The following is a 25,682-nucleotide window of genomic DNA, read 5'->3' on the forward strand; positions in this document are numbered from 1 at the left end:
AAAATTAAAAATTTCTTAGTACACATCAGGCCTGATTCTCCACAACTTTGCTCCTGGCTTGGTTATGTACACCCATGTAAAGTGGTTATCAATCTCCCAATGCAGGTGCAAAATGCTACCATTTGGATTTAGTAGCATTTTACACCCTCTTTGCACATGGTGTGACTACTCAAGGGAAGGGCATTGGAGAATCAGATCCCCTGGAAATACAAAGTGTTTTGTCCAAACACACAAGTGAATGAATTTACTCATTGAAGCAGCCACAGTGAAGTCAGTGAAATTACTTATGTGAATGAAGTTGCTCACACGCTTAATTCTTTCAGCCTCTAGGCTTGTAATGCAGTTCAGAGTACACATGCTGGATGTAATTGGTGGCTATTTGCTGTCTGAAAGATGCTTTTACCTGAAGGTCATGAGCAAAGGAATCAGTAAATGTGTCTGACCTCACGCAGTATTATAAATAAAACTATGAAGCATTTCATGTCCATCTGCAACAGGAAGATATTTGTTATTATGGATTTTTTTTTAAAATTATAAGCCTATAATGAAACGCTAACATCACTCAAAAATCTGAACTCAAATATAATAGTATAGATTTATATCTAAAAACAGACTGATATTTCAGTTGTAAAATCATTTTATTGGTACAAATATACATATGAATAAAATCCCTTCAACTTGTAATGTAAGTGACGGTCTGTGAAATATGCAAAAACAAGCAGAATTGTTTTGTTTGTTTTTACAGGCGTCAAACTGTTTTTTTCTTAGAATTACACATTAAAAGTAAGCTAATATGCAGACAGAACTTAAGAAGGCCTCTACAAAACACCAATATTAATAAAATGTCAATTGCTCTCATTCCAATCAACTATGTACATTAATGTATGAATGCGGAAGCATAAGATTTCATTAAGATTCTTCTATGTTGTGCTTTCTGACAGTACACAAACATAAGCATTTGAGCTTTATGTACAACACAACAGGAAGAAAGAAGGTCCCTATGGGAGAATGTAAAAACCATACTCAAGCATCTAATATATATAATTTATACAAATTATTTGATTAGTGTGCTCTGTTAATATAAATTACAATGTGCAATTTCATACCGCAAGAATATATTTATAGGTAAGTCACGTGCAGATTTGACACATTTACATTCAGCAGTACAACACATTACCTGCTGTACAGTGTATTAGTGTAAGACAGTGTCCAGTTATTTGCTTTGCTTCTAAATGCCCTAATGCAGGGAGTTCTTTGTAGCTGCTTCAGAGAAATTCAAGTAGAGTACATGATATAATTGCTGGCTGTAGCAAGACATGGAAGGGGAGGTCAGAAATCATACATAACAGAAGTTAAAGACCAAATCAATGCATACTGATTGTACTGTAAATCATGATTTTTGAGATTTATACATGAAAATGCATCCAGGGTTAAACAATAGCTGGTAAATCGAAGGATCATTGATTGTTCTACCCTGATTGTAATAAAGGATCTTGCACTACCAAGCACTTGCATTGATAACTAAATAAAAATAAAATCTTTATCTGCTTCTTCTCCAGAGTCACTGGACTTGCTTCCCTGCTGGCCATCTTTACTTAAGGACCTCTGTTTCAATTCTTGATGCTCATGTGTTTGATGTCCAGGGCTTCTTTTTGGAGCTGTAGAAAATATGGAAGCAGATCTTACTCATTATTTCACTAGGGAAGAAAACATTAAAAATATTAGGGTCCCGCTCCTACTCCCCATGAACTCAATAGAAGCTTTACCATTTCCTCCAGTGTTATTAAAACTAGAAAGAGGAGGGAGGAAGAAAAGGAAAAGAACTTAATACCAGTGCCAGTCTGCAAACTAGGAAAGTTTTGTTATGTTATCTAAAACAAAGCACTATGCTTGTACACAATTAAAATGAGAGATGGTCTGGATAAAAAAGGTTTCCTAAAATGTATTATCAAAACACCAAAACACTTAACAAGTCAATGCCATTTTAAGATTTAGCACTCCATCCAGATGTACGCATGTCTGCCACAATGTACCCACAAGTTTCTAGGGACTCTCACAATAATCCCCAAATCAGTAGTTGGCACATCTATAGAATGCATTCTTCCATTGTGTCATTCCATGAGTACATTTTGCTTTGTAGTGATTCAAAAGCACGAATGTCTCTGAATACAGAATTTGGCCATTAGCAATGAAGTTTAAATATCATACCATACCCACTGGAAAATATGAAGGACAAAGTCTGAATGAAGAAAGAAGAATAGTAAAACTAGTACACCAGATCTCGCCAAATTAGATTGAGACATTTTAAACATTTAGGAGACTTATGGGGATGTCTCCCTTTGTTGCAAGTCATTTCTTCAACCCTGTTCAACAAAACATTTTGGTTAAAATAATGCTAACAAGTAATGACATTACTCGCTTCTGCACAAGTTTTATTTAGCCCACCAAGAGCACATTTCTGGCTCTCTAGTGTGAAGGAAATAAAAAAAAAAATCCTGTACCACTAGAGAAAACTGCACTTATTGCACACAATTTTGCTTCCATAATTTGCCTGTTCAGTGGTGAGTGCGACACTCCAATGATCAGAAGGGGAGTCATGTTGGACTGATCTGCAAACACAATCAGGAGTCCTGTGGCACCTTTAAGACAAACAGGTTTATTTGGGCATAAACTTACATGGGTAAAAACCATTCATCAGATGCATCTGATAAAAGTGGTTTTTACCCACGGAAGCTTATACCCAAATAAATCTGTTTGTCTTTCAAGGTGCCTCACAACTCCTTGTTGTTTTTACTGCATATTATGCTAGCCAAAATACAGCAACAAACAGTAAGTAGCAATCATGCAGCAATTTTCATCCCCACGGCAACCATTATCATCTCAGGTTCACACATGGGGAAAGTGAGGCAAAGAGAGGCAAAATGGTTTGCACACAGTGAGTCAGTGTGCAGAACTGTAATAGAACCTAAACCTCCGCCTCTCAGACTCATGATCAATTGACTAGCATGCAGATTTCAGTACCTCGAAAAGTATATTTAAAAAAATGGGTACTATGTCCCTTACAACTGTATTTCTTTTAAGATGCCAACAGCTGTCAGAATGCAAACAGTAAGGACTTCTGGATTTGCCATATCTTGCAACAACATCCTGCTCTTTCAGGTAGCAAATGTCATGATGAACAGATATAGAACAGTGTCCAAGTCCCAGTTTCAAAGGTGACTTAAATGAGACTCGGGAAAGCTTTTTTTTGAAAATGGGACATAGGCATGTTGCAAACTATACCCAGTCATATTCGCTCTCCTATTGTTCATGCACACCTCTGCCAACGACTGAAACTCAGCTTATCATAGCAGATACTTTATTCTGTGTCATAACATGGGACTGGGAAGGTTATCCAGAATGGTGCTGACATATTGCACTGGACATTTAAGCCCAGATTCTACAACCAGTCCCATGCAGGCAGGTCCCTGTACCCATGCAGAGTCCCACTGAAGTCTTGGGCCTCTACACCTACACAAATCCCATTGCAGGACTGGGCCGTGGATATCCACTATCTATGATATCTTAAAGCTGGACCTACTATCAAGAATGAAGAGAATGAAAATTTGATTATGATGGGAACAAAAAAATTGGACTCATCTGTAGGGGAAGTCTTAAATTCAAGCATACTAAGTTTCATTCCTCCCAACAGAGAAGATCAATTTGTATGGTAAGACAGAAAAAAAGTCTATTTTCCTTTTGGAAAATAGCACAAGAAGGGGAAGAAATACAGACAGGAGGTATGATATGATCACACAAGAGATGTAGCTAAAATAAATGTAGATGAATGAAATTGAACATTAGTGTCAAAATATCTTCTTAAACAAAGTTACTCTGAATCATTTATATTAACCAGTTATGAGAGATAATGAGAAGCACAGAACATTTTGAGAACAATAATGACAATAAGGTATTTCAGAAATATACGCTTTCACGCAAGTTATGAAAACAGATTTCCCCCCCAATAATTTTACAGTATATTAAAGTTATTTTTCAGTAAAATCTTAAGCACAGAGCAGAGTTTGCTTTTCAGGTTAAGAACCAATACTCCAGTAATTCTAGTAAAGTACCGTATCAAAATAAACAGACTAAGTTCTCAAAAAGTTCAGTGAGTGATGTGCTAAAACTGGCACTAACAAGACTCAATCCCAAAGAGGCATGGCTTTAGCTGGTGTGGGACAGATGACATGGGCTCGCTGGGCTCGGGCTGTGGGAGTATAAAACAGCAGTGTAAACTTTTGGGTGTAGGATACAGCTCAGGCTCTAAGACCAGCCGAAGCCAGGATGTCTGCACTGCTACTTTTGCTCCACAGCCAAAGCCCTGCAAGCCAGGGCTGCATTATGACTTCCATGGGCCCTAGGCACTTTTGCCTTCGTGGGCCCCTCCCATCATAATAATATCAATATTAAAAATTATTTTTGATATAACTTTAAATAGTTCAACATTTTATTTTTTTTCTGTTTTAGGCAAAATTTAATAGATTTTCGTGGGCCCTAAAAGTTCATTTTTTCTCTTCTGATTTTGAAAGAAATTAAAACATTTTTGTGGGCCCCTAAAAGTATCGTGGGGTGCCTACTGTGCCTAATGGATAAGTCGGCCCTGCTGCAAGCCCCTGTCAGCTGACCAAGGCGTCGGCATACTCTGGTGGTCCTCTTGGTCAGAGGACTTCACTATGCACTGTGGCAGTGTTCAGTGTTTGTCAATGTGGGGAGAGAATGCACATATTTTTATTTTGAATAACATTTGCTTTTAGAGAAAGGGTTTCAATTGGGAGCACAGAAATGATTCATGTCCCATTAGATTTACCCTTCTCATTTTTTGGTGGCAAGCCAAAACACCTCTCAGGTTCCCTGCTGTTACTTTCTATATGTATCTTCCCCTTTGTTAGTGCCAGTTGTTAAGCACTGTGCCAGTGAAAAATGAAAATGGAAGGTTCTAACCAGTCGTTGGCTGTGACTTCCTGTGCCCAAACGCATTTGCTTCCTCTTCTGCACTGGTGGAGTACTGCCTTGAAGCTCTTTTCCCTCCACTGGCTGCCTTGTCACAGTCATGATCTGTATCTCTTTTGTTATACTCTCCTGTTTGCTCTAGCAGGGAAAAGGGATTAATTTATATCCCCAAATGTTATGTATTAAGCCACATATGAAAGGCAATGGTTAATAGAAAGATGATCTTATCTTATGCACTCCATATAATGAATAATAAGTTCTGTAGTATATTACTGGAGGGTAATATTCTACAGAATCTGATGCATGTTTAATTTAATTGGCACAGTTATCTGCATTTGTTGATATTACAGAATTCTGCAGCTAATCTATGGAAATGCAGTGTAAAAAAAAGGTGTATTTTGTGATTCCCCCAAATAGTGCAGTTGCATTCATTAACATAAGAGGATTTTATAATCTACGCAATTTCCACCTTCTTTCTCAATGAACATAATCAAGTTTACCAAGCAACAATTTGGGCAGATTTGCAGTGATTTACCAATTTAAGGAATCAGTTGAGCATGTTATTCTGCAAAGAGGCACAGAATAAAAAAACAGGAGTAACTGACATGAAAAGTATTATAGTAATAAATGAAAGTAACTGAGAAAAAAAAAGAGCAAACAGAAGCATAATTTCTCATGTTCGCCAGACAATTGTAACTTAAATAACTGATAAATGGTCTATGTTGTGAGGAAGTGTGATGGGGTGTACCAGCCCCGCACTGAACAAGCAGGGTTTAGCCAGGCTACCCCGGCTGAAGGAACCCTGCCCCCGCAGCCCTGCCGGGCATGCTCAGACTGTAGCCCAGATATAAAAGTCTGGGGAGAGGCTCAGTCTGGGTGGGCTGGTGGAAGAGAAGGACCTCTGGTTGTAGCTCCTGAGCAGCCGCAGTCAGCTGCCAGAGCCAGGAACAGTGGACTCCCTGACGACGGCTGGGTGGCAACACCCACAGATTCCCAGGGATACGTGGCTCCCGAGGAGCCAGCTGCTCCGTGGGACACCAACCCATCGGATCGGATGGGAAGCGGCCCAGGGAGGGTGCAGAAGCGGTCTCTCCCACCCCAAGATCCCCAGTATGTTTCAGTCAGATTCCTGCCGAGGGAGTGGTGCACCCTTCTGCCACTCGCAGGGCTCTGGGCCAGGACCCAGTGGAGTAGGGTGGGCCCGGGTCCCCCTTCCGGGGCACAGCTCCTCCCCCCCACCCCGTGACTTTGGCCATTGGGCCGTCTAGCTCTGCCTTAAAGGGCCAGCCTTTGACTTTGATTTCCTGACTGGGGCCAGTGGGCCAATCAGCCTGGCATTCAAGGGCCAGCCTTTGACTATAACTCACTGACTTTAGCTATTGGGCTGTCTGGCCTGATGTTAAAGGGCCAGGCTCTGACTTTCATGTACTGACTTTGCCTTAGGAGGCCTTGCTGCCCTGCTTTAAAGGGCCATGCACTGACTCTGGCCATTAGGCCATCCGGCCCCGAATAGAGGGGCCTAACCACGGGTGATTTACTGGTTGTGTGGGATGGGTTGTGGATTCAGAGAGCTCAGGGACATGAGAACCTACCCCCTGGGAGAGAGAAGAGAGGCCCGCTCCACAACAGGGAGATAAATCAAGGACCAGGAAATCCTATTTCTGCAATCACACATTATTTGTGAACAACTTTCTCCATCTGCTGTAGCTGTACTCCCAGAGCTGGAATGGCAGGGAGGGGAAAAATATTTCTGATGTTGGAGTAGCACCTGGAGTAATTCAGATAGCCCTGGGGGCTGAAGGTAGGGGCACTGCTCTTAATCACCATAGTGCTGCCATGCCCCATCTGTGCCAGTCCTAATCTTGGCACAACCTCTATGCCAAGATTCATAAGGGGACCTTGAAATATAGCCTGGCTGTTTTCTGCAGGGCCTGTGCCAGAGCTCTTGGTTGGAACTCTTGAACCCTTTTTCTGGCATATCAGCACTGTTCCAAAATTCTGGTTTGTATTAGCCGGCGATCTCTACAAAGATGAGAGTTACGTGCAATTTACTATGCGGGGCTGGATTTCTCTGGCGCTCCCACAGGGAAAAACCGATGTGCGCTGGGAAGCACCCCTGCCAGCTCTCTCTTCTCCCAGTGCTTCCTGCCCATCAGTAGGCTCCACCAATCAATGTCTCCTGCTTGCCACGATCAGTTGTTCTGCAGCATTTGATAGGCTCTGGGGAGTGGGGAGGTAGTGAGGATGCGGTATGCTCGGGGAGGGAGCAAAGCTGGATGGAAAAGATGGAGTGAAGGGGAATGGGGGAAGGATGGATGTGAGGCCTTAGGGGAAAGGCTGAGTGGGGACAGGGCCTGGGGCAGAGCTGAAAGTTGGCTCCTATGGATGTGTCTACACTAAGTCTGGGCTTGAGCATACATCAGTTCTAACATGACAGGGCTGGACTGTCTGAGCTCAAGCCAGGACCGAGGGTCCAAACCCCATCACTTTGCAGTGTAGATGCAACCCCTCCAGACTTGGGTCTTGGAAGTCAGCCAGCAGTATCCCACAGTCCCCCAGAAAAACTTCCTTAGTCCTATCTCAACAATATACAACTTACTCTGCTGAAAAGAGAAGCCAACCCCTCTTTGCTAAGGGCAGCAGCTCAGGCCAGTGTTAACCCATTGTCTTCTGAGCACCAATCTGCCAGCAACAACATTAGAGAACATCTTCAGTTTGCAATGAACTGATCAGGCCTTTTGCAAAGTGACTGTGCATCAGGACAATAAAGTTTTCCCACAGTGCACCCTGGACTGAGGGCTAGAGCAGCCATATTTCAGCTGTGAGAGAAGAAGTGTTAGGGACTCTAGGAGCATGGTTATTTTGACTCAGATCTAGGTACTGGACTAAGTTTGAGCACGGCTTAGAAAAGGCTTAATGTAGGGTTAAAATACAATGTAGACACTCAAACCCTGGGTTCTCTAACACAAATCAGTTCTCAGCTTACATAGCTCCTTTGTCCCCCTTACCCCAAAGGTCTTCTAAGAGGAAGCCAATTCAGTATGACACACACAGCACATCAGTAACAGCCGGAATCCAAAAGTGGGGCAAAGAGAAGAAAGTGGTTTATGGAATCCCCTAAAACAGAACATTTTCAGAGTCCTTGCTCAGGTACCCTGACATACTGAGCATTGTTTGACATGAATTCAACAGAATACAATGATCCTAGAAGGGAGACTAGAAAAAGAAATTGAACCACTCCAGTGAGCTCAGGAAGATAGCTGTGACCAGTACACATCTCCAGCCTGATCTTAACTGACCAAATTATTTTGTATATAATCCAAGTGGCTCTCACTTCATTTTCTGTTGCTCTGGCTTCACTGTAAAATGGTCACTATTAACATAATATAACATTACATTTGTTTCTCCTCTTTTGATCAAACTGTATTAAATAAGACAGGAGGAGGGTACTGAACCATGAGTTATCACACACACTTTTCCTACTTCCTATCCCCAGGTACAAAGCAAAAAAATCAGGAAACTAGTTTATTTCGAAGATGTACTCATTAACAGAGTGAGGCCAGGCAAAGGACATTGGGACAGTGACTATCTCAACAATCTTACCGTCTTGAGAAAATGATCTGATGGTGGTCTGGGGGCTGCTTTGACCATCTTTTTCTTTCTCAGAAGGAAGCTTCTTTAGCACAGGGGGAAGCAGAGCAACTTTTGGGGAACTCGGGCCAGATGGAGACTCTGGCATGTCCTCTGTGGAAATATCACACACACAAGCAGATACATCACATTTCCTGCTAAACAGTTTCCAAGAATAGCATCCGCATAGTAGGCAATTCCAATTAACTATTAAAAAAACCACCCCAATACACAACCAACAACATAAAGGATACAGTCAGGGTTTTCGCTCTGCTAGAATTTGGGGCAAACCAGAGGAAACATTCAGGAAGTCTAAGAATCAGACACTAAGGCCAGAAGGGACTTTTGAGATTTTACAATATTAAGAAAGAATGTATGATTGGTACTCAAGCCATCTGGAAGAATTTTACTAGCTAGCAAGTTTTTAAAAAATACAGGAAGTATAAATTAGTCAAACTATCCACTTATATATAGTAGCTAATTGTTTTGCTACTACTGTTGATTATATTGTAGACCTGAATTTCAACTCCTAATGTGTTGCTCTATTATTGAAGTTAAAAAAAATTCTTAAAAGAACAACCTAATTTATTGGAGGGCTAGAAGTGAATTATGCAATTAATAAAGAAAAGTTAAAGAAAATTATTCAGAAATGTATTTTAAAATGGTCATATTGATATTTTTAATAAGCTTAATGTGATAAACCAATCAAGCTTCATAGCTACAAATTACAAAAATAAAAGTAAACAGAACTTTCATAAATAGTTTGCAGGACTCTCTACTTTTCAAGGGAATACTATAGGTTCTTCATTACACCTCTTTCTTAAAAAAAAAGTTTTGAACTTGGAAGAAAGCTACAGGTATTTTCATTTTTTTAAAGAACTGGATAACTATGACAGACATCCTCTCAGTGGTCGGACGTGAATTTTGCATGCCATATAAAAACTATAGATGTTTTTTGTATGTACAATTTCTCCGTCTTGAACTAGGTTACTTGCAAAGTAGGTCCCTTTCATTTGCATGGTAGTGAAATACTAAAAAGGCACTGCTTAGGTGTGTTTTTTCATAAGCATACTGTCTCTAATGAAGGAAATGATGCATGGCTGGAGGTGGGAGAAGTAAGCTCTTAGGAAACATTGACTGATATTATGCATCTGTTTAGAATGAGAGTTCAAACAAGTACTGGAAAAGAATGGTGTTTTGTCTTACCAATGAATGGCCATCACAAAGGAAACAGCAATTCTGGTCTCGACTAAGCTATGAGATAATCCTTCAAATGCTATGTAACATTTAAACTGACAAAACTCATGAGCTGTTGGCAAAAACTGATTCTGCCACAATAGTGGCAGCAATGGTGGAGCCCAAATGTAAACAGGGTCCTGACTACTACGTGGTGTTTTCACCACTGTGTCCTTTGTGCCGTGTTAGACAAAAGGATAATAAACATGGAGTCTGCCTGTATGTTAACACACTCGTTTTTGCTACCACCAAAGGAGCTGAAACAGTGGCAGCAATGATGGGGAATATCTGTCTCCCTTCCAAGTCACAAAAAGGAGTTTCAGTGCAGGCACAGCCCGGGACGTACGTCTTTTGTAGGAAATGTGCGATGGGAGGAACAGACAGCTTTGCAGCTGTGGGTAAGTTGAGACCATCTTCTTTCATGGGCTTTTCAGACATCTTAAACTCTATTTTCAACTTAAGCCAAAGACTAAATAAGTGATGCCTTCCTGTTATACACATCTAGTGGTGTTTTACTTAAAGACATATCTTATTTTATGACTGACTATAAAATAATCAATACAAATTTATGAAGAAGTGATCTGGTACCTGTGAGAGAGGCAAAAAGTAAATTCTAACCATGGTGAGGCAGTGATTGAATTAGGAAGATAATAGACAGAGCACACAATCAAGGGCAAGGAAGAGGCTGCAATTTCACTCTGCAAATGGTTCTTCTCTAGGGCTGGCAAGTACCAACATGAGCATGGGAAGACTCTAAATATCTGAAAGGCACTACGGGTGGTAACAATCATCCTGTTTAGTCATAAGTGATTAGTAAACAGTATGTTTGTCAGAGCTGCCAGACAAGTCAGTTTCCAGTTTAATTCTTTTCACTCTCAATATCCATAACTTTTTGGGCAGGTCCATACGAGGGGACAGGTAGGGAAATGTGAAGAAAACTTTCAATTCCATTTACTGTCTTGAGATAATGCCTGAACAGGAGTTTAGTAGAGAACAGTCATTAGCAGGGGGTCAAGGAACAATTCTTCATGATTATAAAAGACCAAACAAATGGATTTGGAGCCCATTCAATATAGGGGAAGAAAGAGGGAGGCAGGGGGGAGAAAGATACAGGCATAGATTTCCTAATGTTTAGGAAAGCAATCCAAAGGCAAAAACAAAGCATTTAAATACAGAAATGTTTCTATATTATACTAGAACAGAGAGGGGCAGTAACACAGTGGCCGTTAGCCCCTGGCAGGCTGTCCACTAGATTTACCTGCATGGCCAAAGGTACCAGCAATCACAGCTCCCATTGGCTGTGGATCGCCATTCCCAGCCAGTGGGGGCAATGGGAAATGGCGTGAACTAGGACACTGGTCCCTGGCAGACTGGATCTGTCCTGTGGACTGGTATTTGCCCACCCCTGTACTAGAGGATTATCCAGCATTGTTGGGTCTTTGTGGGGGCCCCGGGCAGAGAGAGAGGGTGAAGGAGTCAGGGCTAGGAGAGGGTGTAGGGGGGCTCACCGGGGCCACCTGCAGTGGCGAGGGCAGCACTGCTCTGACAACAGCTGATTCTTGGCCATGTTGCCTGGCCAGCAGATCGTCCTGGGAGGCCAGGGCTGTGCAGCCCATCCCTGGCTGGAGGCTCCTGGGGGAGGAGGGGATGAGGAGGCAGGGTTGTGCTGCCCGGCCCCATCCGGCAGCTCTTCCCAGGGACTGGAGGTGCACTCCTGACCCTGGGTCTCCTCGGGGAGTGGGGGGCGGGGGGGAAGAGAGGGGATGTGGGGCTCTCTCTCCCTCAGCACTGCAGAATAACGGTCTCCCACATTTGCTGCCCCCAGTGATTATTGCAGAGCATAACTTTCCCTCCTATCTGACTCCTCCATTTCCATGTTATGGAAAGCAATCCCATTCCAGGCATTTCCCATTTTCCTGGCACAACTAAACCCTGGCCTTTCTGTAAGTTAGGATAAGAGAAAGCTGCAGACCAAATTTGGTAGTCCTAACTTTCATAGTTTAAGAGGAGTTATTGAACAAATGGACTCACAGACAGACATATGCACAAACACTCTAATATAGATTGATAATGTGATAACTGACTAATTGGTCAAAGGGCTGAGAGAAACACATAAAAGGTCAAAAAAATTAATGTTTTGGTAGAATCAGGGGGGTTGAGTTTAAAGAAAATACAAAGGTAATCTATTTAGTCAGTGCCTAACACAGTGGGGCTACCATTCCAAAGTAGGGTCTCTTAATACTTTTATAATAAAATAATAATAACCATCACAACACAGCTCTGTGACTTTCTCTAATTGGTCATTATTTCTATTATTTCTTCTTCTCAGCATTTTCCATTACAAATATATATATTTGAGAGAGTGTGAGAGTCTGTTCCTGTATCTGTCTGTTCAAGAACTCCTCCTAAATGGTAATAAGTTAGGGCCACCAAATTTGGTATACTGCAGGGATGGGGAGGCCACTCCAAGAATTTAGTAAGTGGTCAAGGGCCATACTCTTTCATGGTATTAATGGAGGAGGTATGACGCCTGTGATGGACATTGGGTGCAGAAAGGAGCTTAGGATAGAGGACTATGGTGCAGAAGGGGGTGTAGGATCTGGGAGGGAGTTTGGGTTAAGGAGGGGGTTGTAACCTGGAGCAGGAGACTTACTGCAGAAGTGGGTGCTGAGTCCAGGAGGGGGCTGCAGGAGGGAGTGTAGGATCTGGGAAGGGGTCGTGACCTGGGGGCAAGAGTGCAGGAGGGGATTCAGGGATCTGGGTTGTGACTGGGGTGGGAGGGAGCTATGATTTGAAGAAGGGGTGTAAAAGACGGTACAGAATTTGGGAGGAAGTTGTGACCTGGGGCAGGGATGCAGGAGGGGAACCAGGGGATTTGGATGTAGGGTGTAAAAGGAGGCAGGGGTGCGGGGGGGAGGTGGGGGAGAAGGAGTGAGGGGCGGGGTTGGGAGATTGGGGAGAGGGATGGGCTGGGGTGCCAGAGGTAGGCTCAGGCCAGGAGGTGCTTACCTAGTCAGCTCTCAGCCAGCAGTCCTGGAGGTCCAGGCAGGTTCCCTGCCTTCCGCACCCCTACACTGGATGTGGGGGCCACATGCAGCTGCGAATGCTACAAACCTGGAGGTGGAGGGGTACTTTACACACTTCCTGTCCTGCAAATAAGCAGCTCCCATTGGCCAGTTTCTGATTCCAGCCCCTCGTATACAGCTTTCTTTTATCATAACTTAAAGCAAGGTCAGGGTTTGGTTATGTCAGTAACATGGAATGTGCCTGGAATGGGACTGGTTCTCATAAAACCACAAGAAAAGACACAGAATCACCAGACAGGTGAAAGGGACTGGCTGGGGACATACCCCTCTCATCCAGGACTGCCCCAAGTCTCCTACCCCATCAGGCACTCGGTAGAGAGGGCAGGAGGTAGGTAGCTGAAGCCCTCTCATCCCCTGATTTGTACAGGAACCTTGCTGGCTGTTCCTTTTCATCAGGAAGCAAGGGGAAAGTGCATAGCTTGCTAAATTCCTCACTCTGGCTGTGGAACACAGTGGGGAGATGAACTTGGATCTGCTCCAGCCGGGGGACATGCACTCCTTCTCTGGCTGTGCTCGCTGGAGCTGTAGTGGCCATGGACAGGTGCTTCTCACCTGGCCTCCAAGCCGTAGCGGTGAGAGGGCTGAGATAGTCCTCTCTCCCCAGGGCAGCCAGCAGACTGAACCCCTCCATCCCCAGCCCCACCCCAGAGCAATAATTTACATGAAGGAAAACATGAAGTAACTGAGTTAAGGACCCAAGCAACACCAGGTAAATCTTCTAGTTAAAAAAAATAAAGTGAGGATAACTAAATCCTGAAGAGAAATTAGACGTTAGCATTTCCTTGGTGGTTCAAGCAAATCCTGTTTATACTTTTTCTTCCAACGGGGCCAACCAGCCTGAACAGTTCCTCACCATTCCGAGAGGCAGAGCGAGGCTTCTGTGGAACTGTGGGACGTCCCGTTGGGCTGGGCTTCGACTGCAGTGGAGGTTTGGGGCTCGTGGGCGTACTGGAAGAACATCTAGCCCGTGCACCAGCTTCAGCCTTTGGTTCAGTTTTTGGATTTTTTTCTGAAGATGCCACAACAGAGTCACCTTTACTCAAGGCAAAACGATTCTCTGGGAGGGGCTGGTGGAGTTTAGGCACTAAAACAACAAACAACAACAACAACAACAACAGTAATGAGAACAACAAATAAAGTCTTCTACATACTGCAGAAAGCACGCTGTGCAGGTATACTCCCGAGGTAAAGCCTACCTCAGGCAGCAATGCGCACATCATGTATAAATTAGGCAGCGATGGGAAAGCTTTTAAGACTGAGGGTTCAGCAGGTGTTCAATGAGCAGCCAACAATGTGTGTGTCAGGCTGTCCGCACAACTCACTCATGAGCAGGCTTTGGAGAGTCACCACGCTTGGATATATTGGGACGGTGGCTAGCTAACCCACTCTTCCTCCGTTGTAGGCAGGCGCTGATGACACGGGTTGCTTCCTTTCCATGTTCATGAGTACCTTTTCTCACTCTCTTATCTAAAGATTTCTTCCTTTCAGTCCTTCCCTGTGGTATTCCTCATTGCTTTTTGGCAACTATCAAATCCACTAGTCCCCAACATCCTTCCTGTTCCTCTGGCCCCTTTCTTGCTCCTTTGGATATCTCCATCTTTCTCTCCCTCTTTTCTCTTGCCCTAAGGGTAGAGAAAAACCCACGGGCCAGTGGGGAAGGGAGAGGAAGGTCTGGCTACCATCTCTTTCTATGACTCTTGCACTGACATACAGAGGTGAGTTTTCAGCAGGAAACTCTTACTGACCAGAAGAGGAGCAGCAGAACAGGCAGTCTCTGGCTGTCCAGCATCATTGAACACAGAGTTCTAAGGGCCCAAGTTGAAAATCCCAGCCAGTTTTTTTTTCCTGCCAAAGACTAGCAGTGGAATCCAGGACACAGAAAAGAAATCCTCGCCTGAGGTGCGTGTTTCAGGGTTTTTTTTTTTTTGTTTTTAATGCTTTTAGATCAGATTTAAAATTGGGTAGCAATGACAATCCTATTTATATGACTCTAACTGATTTAGTAACACTGCATATAGACTACACTGTCGCACATTTATTAACAAGGTTGCCAGCACATTATTTTTACCAAGCAAAGGCTGATGCATTTGCACACAAATCTCACTTAAATCTAATGCAGCTAGAGCCAGCTGTGCAAGTTGGCATAAAGCATGCTGGAAACTAGCTTGCAAATAAGCAAACTGCCTTCCCTTATTTCCTTCCTGCCTCCAAACCCTGGGAGTACTCCAGGAGGATTATATGAACATGTATGTTCAATCAATCTTCAGATTTGCACGTGTACTAGGTGACAGCATTCTTCACTTTTAATGATTTACAATTTCTATGCTTGGGTTGGACATAAGTCTAGTTTCACCTACGTTTAGACTGCCTTGGCCTTCTGACAAGGAAAAGTATATGCCCGCAGATGCTGACTTGGCCTAGCTAACTGCTATTCCAGTTCAGAAAACCTACTTGTTACAGTAGTGCTGAGCATAGGAATTCTAAGTGCAGTGTGTGGGGAGGAAGAATGTTGATACAGCGAGTTGCGGGCCAATCTCAGAAATGTTTTTCCAGTTTACGTAGTTGTTTTTCATATTCAGCTCTGTTGGATTTGAGTTGTGGGCTAACCAAAAGGATTGTGGTGCGTGCATGTGTGGGCAACAGATCTTTGCACTGTAAGCAAAACAGCAGAAGGCTTTCCACACTTGTATCTACAACACTTGTATGGGAGTGTGAGAAAGGGAGAGATTAGCTAACAGACAGCAGTTTCCTACATGAACTAAGAGAAAAATATTCTCTGTCTGTTTTCTCATTAACAGCCAGCAATTTCCCTTTAAACTCCATTACTTGTCTTTCTAACCTCAGGCCTGTTAATATTATTAGAACATAGTAAGTTGATATAAATTAAACAAAACAATGAAACTATAACTACAACAGGGGCAGCCAGAGGGAATTTCTTGCAGTGATGAAACAAGAACTGACACTCAGAGGCAGGAGGGATTGCTGTGCCCACACTGCACTGGGATTAGGGAGGGGGAAATGTGTCATTTATAGGAATTAGCTGCAAGGAAAAATGGAGATCAACCACTCGTTAACTCTTAGTGTGCCCACTTTCTTGGTTCTCTAACCTCAGATGTGTCTCTCTCTTATTGGAATACCAACAGCAAAAAAGGATCCTCCTCCAAAGATATTAGTCTGGAATGCTACTATGATTTTAAAGTATGGTTTCATGGGGCTCTCTCACAGTTTCTCGCTACACTAGCTTCTAAACCACATTTAGGAATGACGTGGAAACCATAAACTGGTTTCTGACAACTGCTCAGCCAATGTTGTTTTGAACATAGTTTGTAAAATCTTTTCACACAAATTCCCATCATCACTATACAAAAATTAGAACTGGATTCTTTAGCATACACAGACACGACTTCTATATTGGTTTCAGCCCCTTTTCTAGCAGAGTTCTCACATCACCTAAGACACCATCAAAACTGGCAGTATCTAGCATCTGTTTCATCAGTCTGAACAAGACTGAATTATCCTCCACTACCATGGTGGCCAGGCATGTTTCAGGCATGGCGGGGAACCCTGAATTACAGCAGTCTGTGATGGATCTGCTTAGTGGATGAAGGACTTCGGTTGCATAACTATAAATCCAGTACCTTTTGTAAGCACTATAAGGGTATGTCTAGACTACATGCCACTGCCGACAGAGGCATGTAAATACCAACATAGCCAATGAAGCGGGGATTTAAATATCCTCTGCTTCATTAAAATAAAAATGGCCACCACACTGTGCTGGCTCAGCTGATTGTCGGCATAGCGCAGCAGTCAAGACACAGATCGGTCGCCAGGGAAAGCCATTGTCGACCGATACTGTAAACATCGTTTCACGAGGCATAAGGGATCGGTCAACAACAGCTTTCCCAGTTGACTGATGTCACAGGGGGCGCCATGAAGTTAAGTTACATGCTTGACCCTGGGGCAGCGGGGCTCAAGTTTCTGATTCCTGAAAGGGGTATGACAGTCTGGAAAGGCTGAGAACCACTGGTATAAACTCTGCAAAATGAATGCCTGGCTATGAAAGCCTCATTTACGGCAGGAGCAAACAGATTTAGGGCCCTCTCTTCTCTCTAGGCACTAGGGATGTCAGCGTGTAGCCAACTACACGACTATATCAGAGGCAGCAAGGCGGGGGGAGGGGGGAAGGGAAAACGGAGGGGGGAGCCAGTGTCAGTGGGGAGTCGGCTTTCAAGCTGGCTCCCCACAAGGACTAGATCCCGCAGAGCTATCTGCCCCCCACCCTTGTGCTGCTGCCTCTGATAGAGGCAGTGGGGGGAGGGGGCGCTGGAGCCAATGCCTGGGGGAGCCAGCTTAAAAAGCAGCTCCTCCCTGCACTGGATCCCATGGAGCCGCCACCTCCCACCCCGTGCTGCTGCCTCTATCAGAAGCAGCAGCATGGGGAAAGGGAGGCAGGCAGGCGGAAGGGAGGCAGCTCCCCTTGTGGACTGGCTCTTGCCTGCCACCCCATTCACTGCCTCTGCCCCCGCCCCCCAGACAATCAAATGACTGTGTAACTGCTATAATTTCATGCAGTTACAAGTTTAATAAATCAGTCGAACGCTACCATCCCTACTATGCACATAGTACTTGCTACCCCCGATCTTCAGTTCCACCTTTGCTGCTGCTGCTACCAGGAAACACCCTATCAGCAGGCCGTGGCAAGAGTACATATATGAGTTCTTGCGCCACCCCTACAGAGCAGTGTATGAATGAAACAACTGGCCAACTGCCCACCTCGGAAACAGATTGTATGAGAAGTACTGCCAAACGCAGAAATTACTCGCCCTTGCCCAGAACAACTGTACCTGTACCACTGCCATCCAGCCGTTCAGAGCTCACTGCGGTATCCTGAGAGCTCTCTCTGGGAGCCACTTCGTTCCCAAGTCTCTAAAAATGAGAAAGAGAATCCCTCAACATTTTTAGCGATAAATCACAAAATGCAGTGGTTCGTTACTAAGAGGTTTATAGCCAGAAGTTCATAATTGCAGAAAGGAGCTCTAGTAATTATGCCTGGACATATTTTTATGTGTCTGGTAGCAGATTTGGAAATCTCATATGTGGGAAGGAGACCTCAGCAATTTTGGTTACCAGTAAGGCCATGGCGCTGGCAGAGTCACATCCATATAGTGACAAACATGCCAAGGAATAATGAGTTGGAATCAGACAATCCGGTTAAAAGCTGTTCTTTTCCATTCATCTTGACCAAATGTATTATTGGTGGGGATGTGAAAGGTTAACCAATAAACTGGTAGGGGCTGGAGCAGCTCCCCATCCACAATGAGCAGGAGGCAGCCCGGGGGGGGCTACAGGCAGGGGCTGCTCCAGCCAGGCTGAAGTAACCCTGCCTGCTATGAGGGAACCCGCTCCAGCCCAGCCACAGCAAGGTAGGATGGGCCGCTCACTGGTTAAACTTCACGTTTATCTAGTTAACCAATTAAACAGGATTTTACATCCCTAATTATTGGCATTCAGTGAAATAAAATACTGGATAAAATTAAAGTTTCTCTGCTGTAGGTAGAAACAGATACACCTTTTCAAAGATCCAAATTTTGAAGCAAAGGTTGCTGAACTGGCTGTAGTTTATTTAATATGAAAATGTATGTGCATGTGGAGAAATGTCTTGGAAATCTGAGCTGAATCCAAGAAGAGACAGTTGCTTCAATATTTACAGGCCATGATTTTTAAAAAGTTAGACTTCATAAGAGGTACTGGGTGCCCAAAATCTTTGAAGTATTAGGTCACTTATTTAGGTGCCTGAACCTAACTTTAAAAGTACACATTTCTGAAAATCTTAACCATGTCTTTGCCTCAAGGGAGAAAAGAGTTTTAAGAGATAAACCTGTAAATTATTTGATTCTCATTAATGTCTGGAGGTGCACCAAGTGAGAGACTCTCTTAGAGAGAATCTTGGTTATACAACAGTACGATAATCAGCCTTTAGGATTGTACTATATTTCCTTTCTATACCTTGTTCACTCATGTGAATAAAAGATACCAGAAGAAAAGTAGAGAGCACACAAATTACTCTGCAAACTAGCACCAAACAGGAAGGTCATTACACAGAAGGCTAGGAATAAAGTGTGAATCTTAAATTAAAAACTAAAATACATTTTGCATGTACCTAGGATTTTGGTTTAAATTTACCATTTGAAGACAGATACCTAACTCTGAAAAGCAAACAAATGCTGGAGTCGTTATTCCTATTTTCAGCATTATAAAACTACCACATTCATGACATGCTACTGTGGTATGATTGGCACTGTGGTGTTCTCCTCTTGTCTTTAGAGGAGCATTCAAAGGTCCCAGCCACACACTGTACAAACACACGCTTAAGACAAACAATGTCTCAAAGAACTCCCAACCTAAATAAAGACCAGGAGCAGCATTTAGGTAAGAGAGACATAGGAGGGAAATGGAGACAGGAGGGCCAGGGTAATACTAATAAGAATCGATAGATGGGCTTATAGTAGCTTATGAAAATTAGAGGCATTAAAAGAAAAAGCAAAACAAATCAGTATTTTAGGTAAACATACATAAATAAAAAACTATTAACATTTGTTGTCTCTGAAGGCCACCCTGTTTAGCCATTGTTAGGTATGACTTATCACAGGTATTGTGGTAGGCTTGGGTGCTTAGGACAGTTATAAAGGACAGTACGGAGGGCTCTGTGGATTAATTGGTGCTTCCATTTTGCTGATGCTCTAATGGCTCCCAAAAATGTTAATGAGAACATCTCTCAGATTTAAGAATGGAATAATTCAGCATTTACTCTGCCTATTTAAGAACTGACATGGTCATTACATTTCCCCACATTTTCACTATAGGCCTGCCAACACACAGTTTTTGGTTTAGAAGCTGATCTAGTTAAAGTGGCACAATCCCTTAGTGAAAATAAGACATATCAGTACAACTGCATCTGCAATAGGGATTTCATGCTGCAAATGTATCTGTATAAATTCACTTCCTTAGCTTAAATAGTTAAATCAATTCAAAAACTGTGCAGAGAGCAGGCCTAACCACTGACTGGTTACAACTGCAAAGTCCCATAAAAGCGAAAAAGAGAAAAGTGTATGTGGGGGGGAAGAGGGAGGGGAGAGAGAGGAGGGGGACGAAATCAATGCCCACTGATGTAGGAGTACTGTACTGTGATTTGTACCAGTATGTAAGAGACCCAGGTTGATTTTCCACTCCTAGTTCTCCCCACGGTCTATTTCAGTTAAATTCATTCCCACACCTCATGCTTCTGCAAATGTGCCTAAGGGGTCAGTCTCTCTTTTTTCAAATTTCCAGAGACAATTATTTTTCTTAATGAAGGAAAAGTCAGTTTGCTCTCAAGAATATAATTTTCTATTTTCACCATGAATTGTGAATTTTCATACATACTTACAAAAACATTCAGTTTCCTCTGCAAGTATTGATGAAGTAAAAAACTTGTGCATAGCTGTGAAAACGTACTACAGGCAGTCCCCGACTTACGCGGATCCGACTTATGTCGGATCCGCACTTACGAACGGGGCTTTCTCGCCCCGGAGGTCGAGGTGGCGGATTGCTACCTGCGAGCTCCGGGGCGAGAAAGCCCCGTTCGTAAGCTGCTCCGGTGCCCCTGGTCTGCTGGAGACCGTCTCCAGCAGACCAGGGGCACCGGGCGGGTTCCCGCGCTTCTGAGGCTTTGCCAGAGCAAAGCCTCAGAAGCGCGGGACCCCGCCGCGGCTGCCACTTCAGTCCCGGTGCCTGTGGTCTGCTGGGGACCGTCCCCAGCAGACCACAGGCACCGGGACTGAAGCTGCAGCCACGGCGGGGTCCCGCGCCTCTGAGACTTTGCCAGAGCAAAGCCTCAGAGGCGCGGCACCCCGCTGCCGCTGCGGCTCTGCTCCCCGTGTCCCTGGTCTGCTGGGGGGGGGGGGGGGCGCAGCTAGTGTGCCCCCCCCCCAGCAGACCAGGCTTTTGTTTTGGACCCTGGGGCAGAGCAGCTGGGGCGCTGCCGATTGGCCCTGCAGCGCCGCTCTGGGCACTACTGGACCAACCCGGCAGCACCCCAGCTGCTCTGCCCCAGGTGCTGATTCAGCCGCTGCTGGTCAGTTTCAGCAGCGGCTGAATCAGGACGCCTGGGGCAGAGCAGATGGGGTGCTGCTGGGTTGGTCCAGTAGCACCGAGGAGCGGCGCTACTGGAGCAACCCAGCAGCACCCCAGCTGCTCTGCCCCAGGCGTCCCCAAGTCAGCTTCTGCTGAAACTGACCAGCGCTGACTACAAGAAGCCCGAGGCAGAGTTGCTCTGCCCCGGGCTTCCTGGAATCATCTGCTGATCAGTTTCAGCAGCAGCTGACTTGGGGACGCCTGGGGTTCTTAAGTTGATTCTGTATGTAAGTCAGAACTGGTGGTCAGTTTCAGCAGCGGCTGAATCTGGACGCCAGTTCCGACTTACATACAGATTCAACTTAAGAACAAACCTACAGTCCCTATCTTGTATGTAACCCGGGGACTGCCTGTATTAAGATTGTGTTTTACCCTTTTTATTGATGTTTTGAATTCACAAAGAAATCCTTTTATGTCTTGAAATAATACACAGCAGCACTAAACTAACCAAACAAATGCAAATATTTCCAAATTGTCATTTCAGTGTGATGATAGTCTCATTGTTTATCCCTGTTTCTATGGTAATGACACCCCTGACAGCTCATCTGAAGAGAGACATACTAATCTTTAAAATGATGCATCAGGTGCACGTATAAAGAGGATACATTAGAGCGACCAAATCAGCAATGTCTGTTGCTTGTCTACTAGGAGAGGCTGTCAAATATATGAAGTGTCATTTGCACCAGAGGTATGCTAGTCTTGCTGCAATTTATGTCTATTCATGACTTATTCTATACGAATGTCACATATAAAATATCTATTGTGCCACACACGAATATGTATTGGGCTCTATAAAAAAAGGAGAGCAAAACAGTGGAATGTAGCATTTGCACCTGAAAGTGCAGGAATTATAACAAAAGCATCAATAAATGTTAAGGAGCTTGGCTGCCTGTTTATCTTGATAAAGATATTTAAATATTCAGTTCTGCAAACACTAGATGGAGCTAGCAGATCTTTATATCTCAAGAAAACCTGGAACCCCCCCCCCCCCACACACACACACACAGATTCTGACTCATTTATCTAGTGGCATTAATGCCAATTCACACATCAAATTCACAGCAAAAGAAGACAAAAAAGCACTTGCCATTTTTTCATCTACTGTGCACCTGCTCATCATTTGTAACTGTAATAATACTGTAGAAGATCATGAATGAAACAGTAAATTCCTTATGGCTTTGTTTTTACTTAGGATAAATCTGAATTTAAACAACCATCTGTATTTTTAAGAAAAATTTAATTCCGTAACATTAGAATCCTGATAAATCTGAAAACATTAAGGGAATTGGTGATGCTTCATTTAAGCTATGAATACAAATGTAAGTCTGAGTTCCTGGATTACTCACGAGTAGTCAACTGTTGATCAAAATGTAAAACAAAGCCATTGCACATTTCAAATCCTGCATGATGTAAATGAACATTAGCCTTCTGAACATTAACTATTTGTTTTTGTGTAATACAGAGCAAAGATTGACGATTAATCTTAAAGATCAAATTTCTTTATGTACAAAAATCCTATGTCAATTCACCTTTCTGATTACCATTAAAAAAGCACATTGCCAGTCAAAAATGACCCTACAGGTTATGTCTACACTGCAATTAGACACCCATGTACAGCCTGGGCCAACTGACTCAAGTGTGCAGGGCTCAGGTTAAGAGGCTGTTTAACTGCATTGCAGACTTCATGTTCCTGAGTTGGAATTTGGTCTCCAGGATCCTGAGAGATGGGAAGGTCCCAGAGCTCCAGGAAGTTTACGCTGCAAAGAAACAACTTTGTAGTCCTAGTCAGTTTACACAGGCCAGTCACAGGATTTTATCTGTAACGTAGACGTACAAAATGTAATGGTGGGTAGAAACCTAGCTTTTACAAACATCTAAGAACAATTCTTACAAAAGGTTCAATTGGGGAAAATTCCATTGTAAATATTCTCTCTGTCACACCAACATTTCCCTGCAGTGTTTACACCATGGGGCAAGTGAAAGGAAACTAGAAATGAATTACAAACAAAACAGAAAATGAGCAGTTTATTTTCTTTTCCAAGCTGAAAGAGAAATGCAAAGAGTAAAAAAAGCAGCATTGAAAGAAGTAAATTAAAATGTTAGTCCAAAATGAAAACTTGTGTTCCCTCTAATCTTTTCCATCCATGGGTAATTTTTTTCCACCCATGTGCAGAATAAATTTTATGGGCACCACGGCATGTGTGAATGTGCACCACCAATAGAAACACAAATCCTAGTTCTGGGCACTCTTCTAATCAGCTGGGCAGTGTATACATTTCTCCTGAGCAGCTGCATCTGTAAACAGCTTCCAGGGAACACTGGCAATGACTTTCTATCTGTCCAATTTTTCAACCAATGCCATCTGTGCTAACCCACTGACATGGAAGTGCTGTTACCTAACAATTTTTCAAAAAACTACAGCATATTGGTACTCTACCTCTCTAATCTTTAGATTATAAAAAGACTGAAGCAAGGCTTCTGCTTTGACCTGCAGCAAGCACACTGCAGAATTGAACAATAACCCTTCATAACCCACTGTTCTAGTTAGCTGAAGGGTCAGAATGTGATACTCCAACTCACACTCTATAACACTTCACTCCACCAAAAGCAATGCAACTCTATTCACAGTATTATGAGTCAGGATCTGGCCCTAGATGGGAAAGGGACTCTCTTTTGCTGAAAGAAATAAACAAGATTTTTAACGTAAGTGTCCCTTTAACAGCCCTTGGCTATTATTGCTACAGGAATACCTGTAGATTAATTCAGAATGTCCTAATCTGACAGGCTAAGAGGAGTGTTGAATGCATTATTATAGTTTAAATCCTAAGAAAAGCCGTTTTAAAATGATTGCAATCAGTGACAAAACTAGGTTTATAGGGGCTATACTTATAAGGAAGGTTCCATATTAAGCTACAAGGACACTGCTCCCTGCACAGCACCGAGACCAGGTTCTTTGTACAATGCTCTATTATTTGCTCACTAGAAAACAGAGCTAAAATGCACATTGGGAAATGTGCCGCTTACACACGTGACCAAATATGTAATTTCCATCTCTGGTTTCTATGATTATTTGTAGTTTAAGGGTAGCAAGAAAGAACAGGTATTATTAGATGTGGAACAAAAGGGCTCGTAATAGGAGTCAAAGGATGCAATTAAACAAAAGACAATTGAAACTGGTATTAGAAAATATCGTCTGAAAGGGAGAATTATTCCTCAACACAGAGTAATTTATTTATAGTACAGTGCAACTGGTGGAAAGCCATTCCTTAATAAACCCGCCCCACAAAACAGAAGGAGAAGGGCCATTCATTTACAAACCTGGCTAACTTTGTAAACTCACTTTTGAGAGTAGGAAATAATCCTGAATAGGCAGGGATTAAGGACTAACTGATCTTTCTTACTTTTAGTGCTATCATATAGATTTCATTTACATGCCAGAGAGTAACCCATCACAAATAACATTTGAAACAAAGAGCTCAGTGTAAGCTTATTTTTCTCACAAACAGAAATTGGTTCAATAAAAGTTATCCCCTCACCCACCTTGTCTTTCTAATGTAACATAGCTGATACGTTAAATGGGAGCCTCTTACTCTTGTGTACCTGTATGGGGTTCGGTTCTTTCCTATTTTTTATCAACTAGAGTCATCACAAATCAGAAATAAGCTGCCCTCACCTTCTGTGAAGAAGCGGCTCTTCTTTCCTGCTTGGCTTTCATTTCGGCTAGGAGTCCACTTCCCATCACTTGCACTCCATACCTACGCCCTCCCTGTGGGCTGCCTTTGTTGTCACCCCTCTCGGCTCTTGAAGCATCCTCTGGCTGAATCTCTTCCAGAGAGTCTGGTGTTTTTAGCTCCTCAGCTCGCTCTGTGCTGCCATTCTGCTCAGCTGATTTTTGCTCCTTTTTAGTAGTGTCCACGGCCGGACTTTTGACAACACCTTTGGGTGACGAGGGTTCTTCTGCCACCAGAACAGTCTGAGGACGTTCAGATTTAGATCGAGATTTGATTAAGTTGAGAAACCCGCTTTTCCGAGAATCTTTTTTCTTTCTTTCATCACCCACTTCACTGGACTCATTGGTGTCTGAACGTTTCAGTGACGATTTCCTAATGAAACAAAGACAAATTTTCATATATTCTGTAGGTTTTCCTGAAAAAATACCTGTTTTTAATAATTTCAAATGATTTCTCTGAGGCATAGCTAAGCGTTTGCATCATTAGTAAGTTACACTCTACCCAATTATTATCCAATGCTTATAAAATAGAGATTGGTTCATATGACTGATGCTGTTGGCCAAACTCCATTAAAGTCACTAAGAAATGTAGGGCTAGGATAACTTGTAATGCCGCAGTATGGGATACCTTGGCTTGACTATTCCTACCTTTGAATTGTAAGTTGAACCAGAGTGTTTCTAATTCAGGCATTCCTCAAGCATAATTTCAATGTTTCTACTCTTTTAAGGGTATCCTCACCTTCAGAGTATCCTCATCCCCAGGAGTAGCTTGTATCTACCGCATCATGACCCAGGCACCGGACAAAACACAACTTTTCGGGAACTGTCCTTTTTAGAAT

At 43.2% G+C, this 25,682-nt stretch overlaps 1 protein-coding gene across 3 annotated transcripts in view; it reads right to left on the reverse strand.

Annotated features, from left to right (window-relative positions):
- Positions 1-619: 619 nt before the first annotated feature.
- The window catches only part of CARMIL1 (capping protein regulator and myosin 1 linker 1), a 247,884-nt gene continuing 222,821 nt past the window's right edge, over positions 620-25,682 (reverse strand). Inside the window, exons 33-38 of one of the 3 annotated variants that reach the window (XM_075921131.1) lie at positions 24,787-25,216; positions 17,792-17,867; positions 13,795-14,025; positions 8,593-8,733; positions 4,981-5,127; positions 620-1,658 (exon numbers count right to left, since the gene is read on the reverse strand). In XM_075921131.1, the coding sequence (XP_075777246.1) occupies positions 1,522-1,658; positions 4,981-5,127; positions 8,593-8,733; positions 13,795-14,025; positions 17,792-17,867; positions 24,787-25,216 (1,162 nt within the window). In that variant the 3' untranslated portion in view covers positions 620-1,521. Of the gene's footprint in view, positions 1,659-4,980; positions 5,128-8,592; positions 8,734-13,794; positions 14,026-17,785; positions 17,868-24,786; positions 25,217-25,682 lie in introns of all 3 variants that reach the window. The other 2 variants (XM_075921130.1, XM_075921132.1) reach the window with 2 other exon arrangements.

Source organism: Pelodiscus sinensis, chromosome 2, assembly GCF_049634645.1.
Source record: "Pelodiscus sinensis isolate JC-2024 chromosome 2, ASM4963464v1, whole genome shotgun sequence".
In the NCBI taxonomy this organism is placed as follows: domain Eukaryota; kingdom Metazoa; phylum Chordata; order Testudines; family Trionychidae; genus Pelodiscus; species Pelodiscus sinensis.